General features: G+C 47.4%; 1 protein-coding gene across 1 annotated transcript in view; it reads left to right on the forward strand.

Annotated features, from left to right (window-relative positions):
- The window catches only part of TRPC5 (transient receptor potential cation channel subfamily C member 5), a 143631-nt gene that overhangs the window by 24171 nt on the left and 104432 nt on the right, over window positions 1–15028 (forward strand). Inside the window, exon 2 of the mRNA XM_071569614.1 lies at window positions 14228–14626. Coding sequence (XP_071425715.1) covers window positions 14249–14626 — 378 coding nt within the window. The 5' untranslated portion in view covers window positions 14228–14248. The remainder of the gene's footprint in view (window positions 1–14227; window positions 14627–15028) is intronic.

Raw genomic sequence — 15028 nt, forward strand, 5'->3', positions numbered from 1 at the left:
GCCAGGGCTGGCTCGTGCAAAACCAGGACTGAGACAAACTGCAGCTGGCCTGCTCTGCACTCTGGAGTGCTTAGTCTCCATCACTTTAAATTACATTCAGTGAGACCTTTTGCTTGCAGAAATGTTTCTCCTTCTCAGCTCTACAACCATCCAGGTGGCTCAGAAGGCAGGATTTGCTGGTGGAATGTGCTGGAACCAGACAGGGTTCAACATCGTGGGAAAACTGCACTGGCTGGAGATGGTGCAGGAGAGGCAACCCCCCCCATGCCAGGCTGGAGGTGGTGAAGGAGTGGGAAATCTCTGTATTCAATTCAGCCACCTGCTCTAAGTACTTCAAATATTTAGACTTTTCAGATTTTTCTTCCTCTGCCTGGAAGGCCCTAAAAAAACCCTTTCTTTCTCCAGTGAAAGTTTTAGAAGGGAGAGGTGTCTGAAAGCTTGTTCCCTTTCCACAGAGGGCATACAAGTGGCACTGCCAGGCACCAACACCCCCATGGAAGCAGGACAGCCACTCCTTGCTCATCCAGTGCTCTCCTTTTGGACCCATTTTTGCAGACAACTGCAAAAGGCAGGTGGTGTGTTCACTGCCTATGGGACACAGATTCATAGAATCATAGAATGGATTGGGTTGGAAAAGACCTGCGAGATCATCGAGTCCAACCCTTGGTCCAACTCCAGTCCCTTTACCAGATCATGGCACTCAGTGCCACGGCCAAGCTCAGCTGAAAAACCTCCAGGGATGGGGAATCCACCCCCTCTCTGGGCAGCCCATTCCAATGCCTGATCACTCTCTCTCTGTCATCCTGTCCCCAGTATTCTGCAGATGCAATGAATTTGGCTTTTAGTTCCCCATAAATACCATGGTTTGGAATTTAACTCAGGCAAACAGAATTCATGGGTCTTGCACTTTTTCATCTCCAAAAGGTGATGCAGGTGGACATAGTATTGTCTAAAATAGCCTTTTTATTTTGCAATTGGGAAATATTTGAGAATTGAGCATGAGTTTTCCTCTTCCTTCCAACAATCTCCAGGCTGGTTAGAAGGACAGAATTAGGGACAAATCCAAAGTGGAGCTGGAGGAAGAGTTACTGCTGCACAGCAGCCCCAGAGACACAGCACAGGGGCTGCATGTGCTGGGTCCTGACTGTATTTTCACATGGGTGTCAATGACAACAGGCCAGCAGAGCTTGTTCAGAAATGGTAACTGATAACCATTAATAAATCCACCCACTACTGGATGAGAAGAAGTGCCTAAACCATCGCTGGTAGTTGTTCAGAGCTTGCTGCCACTGCCTTTTCCTCTCATGGCTCCTGTGCCATTATCTTGTGTTTTCCTTTAGTGACTGGGTGCTTAACTTGAATTTCCAGCTGGGCTGAGGCAGGTCTGACAGTCCATACAGCTCTCCCAGGGACCATGTTCCAAGATTATGAAGAACTGATTGCAACAGTGGTTGAGCCAGAGTGGGAACAAGAAAAAAAATCACTCCTTCAGTAGCTCCACAGCCAGAGATTGCAAGCAGCAGGCACAGAACAGTGGACAGAGAGCCCAGAGATGGAAATGATGCCATGCTCCATTAGTGCTGCATTAGCTGATAAGACAACAGGGTGATGTGCTTGACAGTGTTTCTCAGTTCAGTTGACGTCTCTTTTTTGTTATTAGGTGGTGGAAAATGAGTAGATAGCCCTTCTCAGGAGAGCAGGGGACCAGACAGACAAAATGAGTTTTCTGGTCTGCCTGCATTTGCAAAGATATGTACTATGAATATATTCCAGGGTTGTTTGGGTTTTTTAAGCTCCTCACAGTGATACATTTTTGTTTATTCTCAGCTGCCTCGTGGCTGCGTGGAAAGAAGTGGGACAATTACAGACTGTAAATACTTCACTATAACAGTAGCTAAAACATGTGCTGCAGCCATTCCATCACCATGTTAATAACTTTTAATAGTTTTAGTAGCCCAGACTGACTTTTTTTTTTTGAGGTAATACTGAAATATTCCAGGGATGGGTCAATACTTCCCCCTCCCTTTGTCTCCCAAATAGGAGCATTGCAATCAGCTCAACACCAGAGGCTGTTGCTGTTGCCCTTCCCATTAAGACATGCTGGAATCTGTGTCTTGCTTTCAGGACACATGAGATCAAACCTGGGACACCTACACCCTATAAAGAGCCAGAACTGGAGATAGACAAGGGTGTTGCATGCCCTGATGCCAGGAATGACTCTTGGCCCATATTCTGCATGGCTCTTCAGGCTGTGTGTGAGACACAACAACAAGGAGTAGATGTCCTGTTGTGCTGGTTTAAAGGTAAACTGGCAGGAGAAATGAACCCACCACAAAAGAAATGATAAGCCAGAGTTATAATTTAATAAAAATATTACAATCAATGCAATGGCACAAAGAGAAATTGGGTTTAACCCCCAAACCCAGCAGTGTAACCCACCCCCTGGGGCACAAACACAGGGGGGTTTGGTGGCCCCTGTGCTGAGCCCCACATGGGTCCCCTGAGTCCAAAGGAAAAGGAAGGGACAAACCTGTTGGTGCAAATGATGGCACAGTCTGGTGCAGAGTGGTGGGCTCCTCCTGGCCAGGGTCTGCTCCTCCTCTGGATCCAATGAGAGGTCCCAGAAGTCCCCAAACCCCCAGATTCTCGCCCCTCAGGTTTGGGTGGGAGCCCCCAGTGCCTCCCCCAGGGCAGGGAGTTCCACACTGGGGGATCTGACTCTGGCACTCAGGGGGGATTTTGGAATGGTTGCTGGCCCCTGAGCAGAGCTGAGCCCTCAGGTGGGTGTGGAGGTGCCAAGGAGTCCCTGCAGGGCAGTTCTCCCAGCTCCTCTGCCAGGCTTCTTTCCCAGCCAGCTCCCAGCCTGAGGGCTCAGCTGTGCCCTGGGCAGCTGCTGCCAATGGGCCCTTGGGAACAGTTGCTGGGCAATGGCCCAGAGGGTTTAGAATGCACAGCTTTGGTCACACCCACACAGGGATAAACTGGTCCCACCTGCTGAACTGGGACACCTGTGTATTTTTATTGTCAGGTGAGAATACTGAGAGGCCAAAGGGTTTTTTTCCTTAACACCTCAATTTCATGATTCAGATCTTGGTGGAAGGACTGAATTTAGTGTATCTCCTGCCCCAGGCAGTGCCAAAGGCCTGACTCTGGTGTCATTTGAGTCCTGGGACAATGAAAGGGAGCGTTACCAACTAATGTGTATCTATGTGAAACCACACAACATCTTAAATCACATTATCTCTCAATCCATCCCAAAATTCAGTTGCTTAGTGAAAACACTGCTTACAAAGCCTCTCTCAGTCCTGGCCAGACAGGGAACAGCAAGAACCACTTGTAATTTTGGCAGTCCTAGGAATGGATCAGGTCCACGCTGCTCCAGCCCCAGAGTGCATCATCTGCTTCCATCTGCTTCCAGTGCATCATCTGTATCCCAGTGCTGTTTCTAGAGGAACCATAAGCTAAAGAAGATGGTCTTTCTTACTTTGTATCCAAAACTATGTGATTACACATTGTTTCCTGGTGTTCCATAGGACCAACGTCCTGAGGCAGGGCTGCAATGGCATTCAAAGTGAGATTTAAATCTGTTTTGTGACTTACCTACTTTGATCTTGTAGAGAGGTTTGGAATGTGCTCTAGGTGGCCTCTGAACTGGACAGATGGTCCAAACTAGCCCTTTTTTGGCTTCTCAGAACTGCCAGTGGACTGGTGCCTCTTGTCCAAATGGTGTTTCAGTCCCACATTCCCAGCTTTGGGCCAGAGCCCTTCACAGTTGACTCAGAACTGCCTTAAATTGCATTTTAGTAATTTGAATCCATGTCTCATTTTCAACTTACTGCAAGGGGCTTTGGTTGTCTGTGTGTCAGCACCGGGATGCTGTGAGATCAAGGCTCCTGCCTTACACCACCTGAACTCTGCTGCCTCTGGAGTTTGAAACTGGCCTGGCATTGTTCAGACAGGAGAAAGGTAGTTCTGCTACTCCATTGCTTGGAAAAGCATCAGCATTTGCCTTATGCCAGCACCAATGGTTTGGAACTTTGCTCCTGAGCAAAGGCAGGATCCTGATGAAGAGATAAAGTGTTTGAACAAGTGGAAAATGGGTGTGGCTATTCCGGAGAGGCACAGCTCAGTGTGGTCCAACCTCTCCCTAACACTGCTCAGTATTGTGCAAGGAAAGGAGAGGGAAAACACACCAACAGACACACATATCCATCACCCCTGAAAGAAACAATTGAAGTAGAAGTCAACTCATTAACAGGGAATGAAGAAACTTCCAATGCCCAGCTCCCACCAGGAGTGAGTGAGTGGGAGCTGTGTGGGGCTGAGCTGCTGGCTGGGTTTAAACCACAACAACAGGATGACTGAGTGGAGGGGATGAATCCCACCAAGGCCCTGCCCTCCTAAATTGGATTTCCAACCTAATCTGAAACACAGCCAAGACCAGTCAGTCCTGCACAAGGCTACCCCAGCCAAAGATTGCCACAGCAGAAGTGCTGGTGGTGCCACCCAGCCACCACCAGCACAGCCCAGTGACTCAGCTCCATCCTGCTCGTAGTGTGTCCTCACACACCAGGGAACAGTCAGTCCTTCAGGGAGAGGAAGGGGAGCTCTGAGAGCCCTTCACACACACACTGAGTGCAGAGATGTGTGTCCTGCAGCACTGTGGGCTCTGCTGCAGCAGGGGCAGAGGGGGTGCAGCCAGTCACACCTCTGAGGGAGCCTGTCTGCATCTCTCCCCTCTGCCCTGGACCACTTTTCTGCTCCTGATGGCAAATCCACTCTGGAATTGACAAGAACAAGCTGCCCTATGCCCACTGCTGCCACTAAGCTGCTAAAAATGGTGTAATCCTGGGCCCTGAAGCCAAAGTGATAGTGAAAACCGCTTTGAAATAAATGACTGCTAAGAAGCTCTTTGTCATTTTATCAGCAAAGGTATTTATTGACAACATTGGAGGCACAGCCAGTTCATACTGGGCTAAAGTTTGCCTAAGCTGTTTGTGTAAAATGAGCCATTTATAGTCTTAAGTTCATAGTTAACACTTTCTAATTTCCATATTAATAACAGGGTGAAATCTTGGGCAGAGCTTTCCTTTTGACCTGAAACGTAGGTGATGTCTCCTGACTTCATCCCTCGGGTCGTCTTGAAGTGTCTTCATCACTGTTGTACTTCTGCCTTTTCTTTGTTCAATGACATGGCCTGTCAAACTTGAAAAATCTTGGCTTTCACTCTCCAAAATCTTGGATCTTTACCATTTCATCCTGTTGAAGTGTCCAGCTGACTTTAATGTGTGGCTTCTCACCCATGGCACACTGGGCTCTATAATTGCTGCACAGGCTGTACCAGAACAAAGAGACTCCAGCACTTCATGCTGCTCATGAGTTAAGCAGCTTTGCTGTGCAAACAACAATTTGCAAAGCAGAATCAGAAATTTCACAGAACTAGGGGGTTTTTTGGTCTCTTTTTCACAAAGTCTGGGGAGATGCAGGATGCACTGTTGTTTCAGCAGGTTGGTAACAGGCAGGTTCTTCACCTCTGCTTCTCTCTTTTGGGTGCACTGATCACTCCTGTGCCTGTGCTGCAGCCAAGGGTGCCTGTTTTCCATGTGTTTTATTGCAGAGCTGCTCTCTCCATTCCCACCCAGCATGGCTGAGGAGCTGGGCTGAAATTTAACATCCTTAACATCCCATCAATGCTGTGTGAAACCTGCCTGTGGGTCAGCACTGGGAAAGTGCCCATCTAGAATCCATCCCTGGTGTGGATCAAAATCATGGGAGAGCCTTTCCCTAGACATTTGGGAAGCTCTGCTGTGGGAAGAGACTTGTGGATGCCCTAAAGTATCTGAGACTTCTGGTTCAGTGTAGCTATCACTGTGTCAAACTCTGGCTGGTGGAGGAGACATGGAGGAGGATATCCTGTTGCAAAGGGAGCTTGACCAGAAGGAGCCAGGTGAATCCTCACTGCTCTGCAAGATGAAACAAAGCTGAAGCTTCCAGCATGGAGCATATGTACATATACAGATATATATTTATATCCCATATGTGATTGGTCATGACTCATCAATTGATTGTGGAAGAGACTTCCACCAAAGAGCTGGCCTTTCCAAATCAAACATATATATCTTTGATAATTATCACCCTCTCCAGGAAGTTAAGAATTACAGAGCTGGGACTTGAATCAAATTGTGACATTTTCAGTTACTGGCAAGGAATTTTCTTTTGGCTTCTGTAAATTTTATAATCTGAAGTTTGAAGTTGTCTTCTTTTACAAACACTGCTTGGATTAGAAGGTTACCTGCTGCACCCCAGGGACTGCACAGGTTCTTACCTATGCCTGAGGAGATGATGAGTGTGAAATGTTCTACAGAGAATGTTTCTCTGCACCTTCCAAGGATGTATCCTCCAGTGTGAATCATGAATGACTGCAGCCTTGCATTTTTATCACATATGCTATTAGTGCTCTCCCTTTCTCTCATCTTGGGCAGTGAAACTACATTACTCATCCCCAATTTTCTTAGTTCTCTGTTTCTCATTCTTGTGTTGTACTGCAGCCCTACAAACTTTGGAAAGCACTTATTCCAGGGAATGATCTATCTTATATAAATTATAAACTGAATGTAAACTCCCTGAGATCATCAGGCCTTCGCTAAAGGGATTCTGCACAGCCATAGGGAACAGAAGGTCATTGCAATTTTATGATTTTCAAATACTTCCAAGAGTGTATGTTCATTCAGCCAAAGCATCTGAAAAAAATTCTGCTTCTGGTGTGTGCTGGTTTAAAGGTGAACCAGCAGGGGAAAGGAACTCACCACGAGAGAGATTATAAGTCAGAGATAAAATTTAATAATAATATTACAATAACAACACTGACACACAAGGGAAATTGCTTTCAACTCACAAAACCCCAGCAGTATAACCCAGTGTCCTGGGGCACAAACCCAAGGGGGTTTGTTTGCCCTTGTGCTGAGACCCCTGTGGTTCCCCCAAGTCCAGAGCAAAAGGAAAAGAAAAACCTGTTGGTGCAGGCGAGGGCTGTGGTCTGGGTGAGAGCGGGGATCTCCTGCTGTCGAGGTCCTGCTGCTCCTCTGGATCCGATGAGAGGTTCCCGAGGTCTTCTTACCCACCACTTCTGTACCCTCAGGGAGCACCCAGTGCCTCCCCCTGGGCGGGGACTCACACAATGGGTGATTAACTCTGGGAGCCAGGGGGTGTTGAACTGTTGATGGCCCATTGGCAGCTCCGCCCCCTCAGGCTGGGTGTGAAGGTGCCAATGACTCCCTGGGCAGCTGCTGCCAATGGCCCATTGACCTTGGGAATGAATAGAGGGGGTAGAATACACAGCTTTGATCAGCCCCACACAGGGTTAGCTGGTCCCTCCTGCTCAACTAGGACATAGTGGTGTGATGCAGAGACATCATGAGAAGCAGTGAGACTTAGAGCTGGTGTCCACTGAAGTCCATGGGAAAATCAGTTTTCTGGAACAAGATGGTATCTTTGCAGAAGAGAAGAAACTGCAGAATGTTACAAAGGCACTTTTATTTCCTTATACTCTGCTTAGCCAGGCATTGTTAGTAAATAAGATCTAAAGCACTTAAAAGAAGGATCCAATCACAAATTCAGTTGGTCCATTAGCTACATGTAGTGTTATTCACCTAAGTGGCCCTTCTGGACTATTTCATAACTCGGGTTTATAACCTTTTTAAAAAGATCAACAGTACTGAGCACGCAGTGTCTGAAAACAAGAGAAGAGTCAGGCCATGATTTCCAGAGCTGGAGTCCAGATTAGAATTGCAAAATGAGGAAAATACTAAAAGGAAGAGACAGCCACAGAAAGAAGGGTAGAGGGAAGCAGTGAAGTAAGATGTGTTGCAAAGGATTGGTTGGTTATTGGGCTGATACAGCCAGAATGTTGTGGTGGATTAAAGGCAAACCAGCAGGAGAAACAAACCCAACACAAAAGAGATTATAAATGAGTTACAATTTAATAACAATATTACAAGAAATGCAATGGCACAAAGAGAAATTGGGTTTAACCCCCAAACCCAGCAGTGTAACCCACCCCCTGGGCCACAAACACAGTGGGGTTTGGTGGCCCCTGTGCTGAGCCCCACGTGGTTCCCTCAAGTCCAAAGGAAAAGGAAGGGACAAACCTGTTGGTGCAGATGATGGCACAGTCTGGTGGAGAGTGGTGGGCTCCTCCTGGCCAGGGTCTGCTCCTCCTCTGGATCCAACCAGTGGTCCCCAAGTCCCCAAACCCCCAGATTCCCTCCCCTCAGGTTTGGGTGGGAGCCCCCAGTGCCTCCCCCAGGGCAGGGAGTTCCACACTGGGGGATCTGACTCTGGCAGTCAGGGGGGATTTTGGAATGGTTGCTGGCCCATGGGCAGAGCTGAGCCCTCAGGTGGGTGTGGAGGTGCCAAGGAGTCCCTGCAGGGCAGTTCTCCCAGCTCCTCTGCCAGGCTTCTTTCCCAGCCAGCTCCCAGCCTGAGGGCTCAGCTGTGCCCTGGGCAGCTGCTGCCAATGGGCCCTTGGGAACAGTTGCTGGGCAATGGCCCCGAGGGTTTAGAATGCACAGCTTTGGTCACACCCACCCAGGGATAAACTGGTCCCACCTGCTGAACTGGGACAAAAGTGCAGGTAAGTTTTCCAGCACATAAACCCTTCTGCATATCTGCAGAAAGGATGGAGTGACATTTAAAGCCATGCCAAGAGTTTTGCCAACACGTGTAAGAGTGCATGGCCAGTGGGAAGGTGCAGCTCTCTGTGCAGCCTGGCAGCGAGTGTTCTCCTGGCTTCTGTGATGTGTGCTGGGAGGTGGCTGCTCCTACAGTCCCAGCAAGTGAGAAAGGTGACTCTTCCTATTGATCTCATGTTCCAGTTCCGTGTTTCATTAGTTCCTCAGGTTGTCAGATGCTCTCATCAGCTGTGACCAATGAGATCTGATAGATAAATTGATATCCCTACAAGTGTCTGCTGCTCCCATTACAGAGGGAACTCAGCCATCAAGAGCAATGGTACTTTGCCGCCTCTGAATCAACATCATGAAAAGCCAGAAGATGATAAAAGCAAATAAAATGGAGGAAGGTCCTATTTATAATGAATCTAGTGATACATGTATGGAAACTGGCACTGGCTCCCTCCCTTTCAGTTAAACTTGTCCCATTTCGTCCAGGTCATTCTGATTCCCATGAGACAGTGGGAGCATGTTGTGCATGTGAAGTACAGTGGCTCAACTGCTAACAGATCCTAAAAAAATTTGTAGTGACAACTCATGGAATTTTTAGTGGCAAAAGGCAGTGCTGTTGAGTCACCTTTGCCTGTAGGTCTTCATTAACCACCTCTGTAACTGGTGGCTGCTCCTCACTGCTTCTACCCTGCTCTTCTTTCTCCTTGCCCACTCCTCACTGCTGGTCCCCCTTGCCTTTGCCTGTGTCACCAGCACGCCAGACTCTGCAATTTTCATCATGTTCTCTCTCTAACAAGAAACATTAGAAAAGAAAGTTCATTTTTGATCTTGCATTGTCTCTTCCCCCTTGGTGTTGAAGCGATTGCTGGTTCACCTGGGCACAAAACATGAGTGTGGTGAGCTGATCATTTGGTGTTGAGTTGTGCTGCAGGGTGGGACTCAGGAGTGCTGAGGACAGCACAGTGTCTTGGAGAGTGGTGATTGCAGATGGTGGCATGTATAAAGCCACTGCTTTATCTTCAGCCCAGGCCTTTGTTTTCAGCCCTTGACTGAAGTAATACCATTCCCTTGTGATTGTAACATCTCCATCCCACAAGTCCAGGCCAAAAGCAGGCAGCAGGAGAGTCCAACAAATGTGCCTGTGGCAGCTGTGATGCCATTCACTCCGAAGTGTAAGTGGCCTTGGGTAGGGCATGGATAGGTCTGAACTGAGCGGTGGAAGATGAAGAGAAATTTTTACAGGTGTAGGAAAACCATTTGAGTTATTGGACCAATAACGTGGCTGGAAATCTGCCTTTCTCAAACAGACAAGCTGTTTGTTCCAGGTGTGGCTGCATTTCAGGGATAAAACTCTGATTTCTGTGCCAGGCAACACAGAAGTGGTGTCAGGCCAAAGTGGCTTGGAGATTCAGACTAATAGTTCAGAGAGAAGGACATCCCAGCTGGAGAGTGGAGATAGAGTCCGAATTGAGTGCTAAGACCTCTTCTTGTGTAGTTTATTATGTGGTTCTCTTGTTTCTCTACACCTGTTTGAGCTGCAGTATCACCAGTCACTGAATGTTGTCCGAGGCATCTGCAACCAGGCGTGGAGTGGAAATGCTTTCCTTGCCCCAAATATTTACTCAAGTAGCAGAAAATACTTCTCTGTCAAGAGAATTCACATGGAAAACCTGCATTTTCAGGCTCTTTGCACAGGTTCCAAAATTTTAATGTGCCCGTGTTTCTATTTTAGCCACTTTTCAAGAATGTCATTGCTGCATCTCTCTAGGCAGCACCTGTGTATTGCCTGCCCCTTCTCTTACCTGGATTTCATCAATATTTTTGTCACTTTTTAACTGTTAAGCCAGACCCAGGACCAATCTGGGACAACCAAGTGGTCTGGGGTCTACCAGCATGGTCTGTTTCACCAAGAAATTCTGCCTCTGGGAGACTGGTGGTATTCTTGGATACTCTGGGATCCTTGGGCTTGTTCATTCCATCACAGCTTTGACTGATGCTCTGATAGACAGTTTTGGAAGAGAACAACATCAGGTTTGGAAGGTCCATCTGTAATTGTGCTCGATCTGTGGCTCAGAGGAAGCTCAACAGATAAAGGTTTTGCTGAAATCTTCCATGTAATCCAGGCAGACTTTTATTTTTTTATATACTGCCAAACCCAATCAGCAGCATGTGTTGTTAGGCTGTGCAGTGCTGGCATGAAAAGAATTCAGGAAAATCATTCATTTAGTGAGTCTTTCTTGTTGGGTTTTATTGCAGCTTCTTATGTGCTTGAAGTATTAACAAAATGCTTTCTTGGACTGGGATTGTGCTGGGAGATGAGATCCCACTGAGAAGTTGAGGTATCTGAGGCTTTCTTTTCTTTCTACAAAACTGTTGGAAAGGAAAGGGATCCAATTCAGGAATGCCGTTTCATAAGGTGACATTTATAACTCACTGGAAATGTTACTCACCATCTACAAAATGTTCAATTAAACTGAAGAGCAGTGAAAAATATCCAGTTCCACTTTAGTAGCTGCAGTTGCCACCAGAATCCCTTGGGGTTTTTGGAGCCAACAGATTCCTCCTGGAGACCTCTACATGGTGACTACTGTCCTTTGTGACCAGTACTGCTCGTTGGCATTCCCAGATTGCCACACCAGGACAAAATTTCCCTTCCCATTTGAGTGTATCCTTATTTTCCCAAAGATTTCTTTAATCCTTATTTGTCAGCAGATCTGTGCTGCATCCTTTTGTGTCTTGTCAGAATTTCAGTGGGAATTATCTGGACCCCTCAGGAATAACATTTTCAAAACCAAAATTTAAAAATGACCTGTGATCCTTGGTCCTTTTGAAAATCAGAGCAGTTGGTTCTACATGTAGTTTATTGAAACTTGAAGCTTCTGAGTGACTGAGATTGTTCCTTAATTCTAAAAGCTTTAGTGGCAAAATGTTTCTGTAGATATAAGCCAAAATATTTATGGTTTCTCTTCGGTTGTAGGTCCTTTTGTCTCATAAGTCTTTGTGTCTTGAGGTTGAAACATTGGATTCTATGACTCTGTATGTGCAGAGAGTGTGTGTGTTTGTTTGTTTAAGTAGTTTTACCTTTTTCTGGCTCTAAGGAGAACATACTTGAGGTGTGCTGAGCACTTCATGCCACTTTGCCCTCTCTGCCTGTGGCATTATTGGTGCAGCGTTTGCTCGTGTTTTGGGGCAACTCAAACTGTGGGATCCTGGGCAGGAGTGCAGCATCCCTGGGGCTTTTGCTGCCCCTCATTTCCTTTCATAGAAAGGCATTGGATTCTATGACTCTCTATGTGCAGAGAGACAAGTGTGAGTAGTGTGGGAGTAACTCTGGATACATAACAAACAAACTTTTCTCACACTTGTAGGGAACCAGGACACTGCTCTGAGGTGCCAAACTGGCTGTTGCAGATCTCTGGCTCCCCAGCAAGTCTGCAGATGCAGCTTCTCTCTATGCTGCAGCCACCCACTGTTCTGCAGTGTCCCTGGGCTGGTGCTCAGATCCACCCACTCCTGCCACACCAGGCCCATGGCTCTGGGGCTGAAGGCAAAATGCAGATGGGCTCTGTGGAACACGAGTTCCCTACAGCAGGAGAGCGTGGCAGCCAGAACCTCAGATCCCCACCAGAACCACCACATCCTCCTCCTAATTATCTCTTTATCAAAACCTCCTTTTCCCTCTGGGAAGGGCACTAAAATGGAACAAAACTCTGGCTAATTTGCTGCAGGAGGCACCCAGGAGATGGAGTAAATTGTCTAATTAGCCATAGCTGCTGGTGTCCCCCCATCCTAACTTGGTGTTGTCTATCAGGGCCAAACAGAGGTAGACAAACTGAGTTCCTTTTTTCCTTACCTGTCCAGCCCATGTTTCCTGAGACTCCAGTCCCCTGCTAGGCTCTTAAGGAACCATAATTCATTTGGTTTGTTGTACTTGTTCCAGGGCACAATTTACTTCTGGTTTTCTTAGACCTACAAACAACATTGTTGCCTTCGGAGAGAGAAGGTGGGGGCTTTCTACATCAGTCTGTCTTTAGGGCCTATTTATAAATGAGAAGAGTGAGAAAATGCATTTAAAAACATTCAAGGTTTAAAAATAAAACTGTGACCTAGTCAGAGTAAACATTAAGGAAAAATAAAAACCTATTTTAAGAGATGGAAGTAGAGAAGAAGCAGCAAAAATATTCAAAATTACACTATTACTAGTAAAGGAGGGTGTAAATCAGCAGCTTCTATCACTGACAGTTCAGAGAGGCTGAGGATCTGTATCAGCACTGGAAAAGGAGGAATTGAAAAAACACTTAGTGAGAAATAAAGCAAAGTTGAGAAATCCACCTATTTGCACGTTATTTGTTAACAATAATATTGTGCTTGTGACCAGATAAATTAAATCAATGGCATAGAGATTAAAAGAGATTAAGAAAAACACTGAGTGTCTGCCCCTCCTGGGCATTGGTATCACTTTTATGCTTCCAGTAAGCCCTTTCATGTGAAGTTGGTCAGGGGGTGTTACAATCATAGAACCATAGAATTGATTGGGTTGGAAAAGACCTCCGAGATCATCAAGTCCAACCCTTGGTCCAACTCCAGTCCCTTTACCAGATCATGGCACTCAGTGCCACGGCCAAGCTCAGTTGAAAAACCTCCAGGGATGGGGAATCCACCCCCTCTCTGGGCAGCCCATTCCAATCCCTGAGCACTCTCTCTGCAAAGAATTTCTTTCTGCTCTCCAACTTCAATTTCCCCTGGCAGAGCTTGAGCCCATCGTGCCCCCTTGTCCTATTGCTGAGTGCCTGGGAGAAGAGACCAACCCCCACCTGGCCAGAACTTCCCTTCAGGCAGTTCCAGACAGTGCTGAGGTCACCTCTGAGCCTCCTCTTCTCCAGGCTGAACACCCCCAGCTCCCTCAGCCTCTCCCCACAGCACTTGTGCTCCAGTCCCTTCTCCAGCCTCGTTGCTCTTCTCTGTTGGGTTAGAAGAGACCTCTGAGATCTCCAAGTCCAACTCTTGACCCAACCCTACTGTGATCACCAGCCCAGGGCACTCTGTGCCCTGGGCTGGTGATCACAGTGGGGTTGGATCAAGACATGTTGGATTCTCTGTCCCTGGAGGTGTTTCAGAGGACACTCAGTGCCACATCCAGTCCCTTTCCAGCCTCGTTGCTCTTCTCTGGCCCCGCTCCAGCCCCTCAATCTCTTTCCTGACCTGAGGGGCCCAGAACTGAACACAACACTCCAGGTGTGGCCTCCCCAGTGCTGAGTCCAGGGGAAGGGTCACTGCCCTGGGCCTGCTGATAGAGGACAGGATCCCACTGGCCTTCTTGGCCACCTGGGCACACTGCTGGCTCATGTTGAGCTTCCTGTTAATTAGTACCCCTAAATCCCTTTCCCCCAGGCTGCTCTCCAGCCACTCTGTCCTCATAAAAGAATAAAAGATCTGCAAATAAAAGATCTTACAAAGGAATCGGAAGCTTTTACCATGATGGACCTTTGGAAGTCCATCCGCTCTGTGTCTGTTCTGTCACCCATGTGTGGTTCTTCTCCACACAGGTTGCCCAGTCACTATGAACCATGGCCCAGCTGTACTACAAGAAGGTGAATTACTCGCCGTACAGAGACCGGATCCCGCTGCAGATCGTGCGGGCGGAGGCAGAGCTCTCGGCCGAGGAGAAAGCCTACCTCAGTGCTGTGGAGAAGGGGGACTATGCCAGTGTCAAACATGCCCTGCAGGAGGCAGAGATCTACTACAACATCAACATCAACTGCATGGACCCTCTTGGTCGCAGTGCCCTTTTAATAGCCATAGAGAACGAGAACCTGGAGATCATGGAGCTGCTGCTGAGCCACAGTGTGTACGTGGGAGATGCTCTGCTCTACGCGATACGGAAGGAGGTCGTGGGAGCTGTGGAGCTGCTGCTGAACTACAGGAAGCCCAGTGGTGAGAAACAGGTTGGTTGAGTGTTCCTGTTCGGTTTGGAGCTGTTATCCTGTGTCAGTGTCTTGGGCTGAGCTGGCAAAATGCCAACTGCCCAACACAGAGTCAGAGCCTCCCTTCCCCCAGCCAAGAAAAGGGAGGAAAGGAAAAAAACTCAAAGCAGGTTTAAACTTAAACTAACTAGATATATTTACACAGAAAAGAGAAAATTAAAGCAAAACTACAATATAAAACACACACAAGTTAGAAATAACAAGAAATAACTCCCACTCCCCCTCAAACACAAATCCCACTATTTGAGCTACGAATCACCCCAGAGAACTCAATCCCCAGAGGGACAGACTCAAGCAGAGAGAAAGACTAAGAACAAACACTTTCCTTTGCTAAGATAACATGGTGGGAAGGCAGTGCTGGGC

The sequence above is a fragment of the Pithys albifrons genome, chromosome 14 (assembly GCF_047495875.1).
Source record: "Pithys albifrons albifrons isolate INPA30051 chromosome 14, PitAlb_v1, whole genome shotgun sequence".
NCBI lineage: Eukaryota > Metazoa > Chordata > Aves > Passeriformes > Thamnophilidae > Pithys > Pithys albifrons.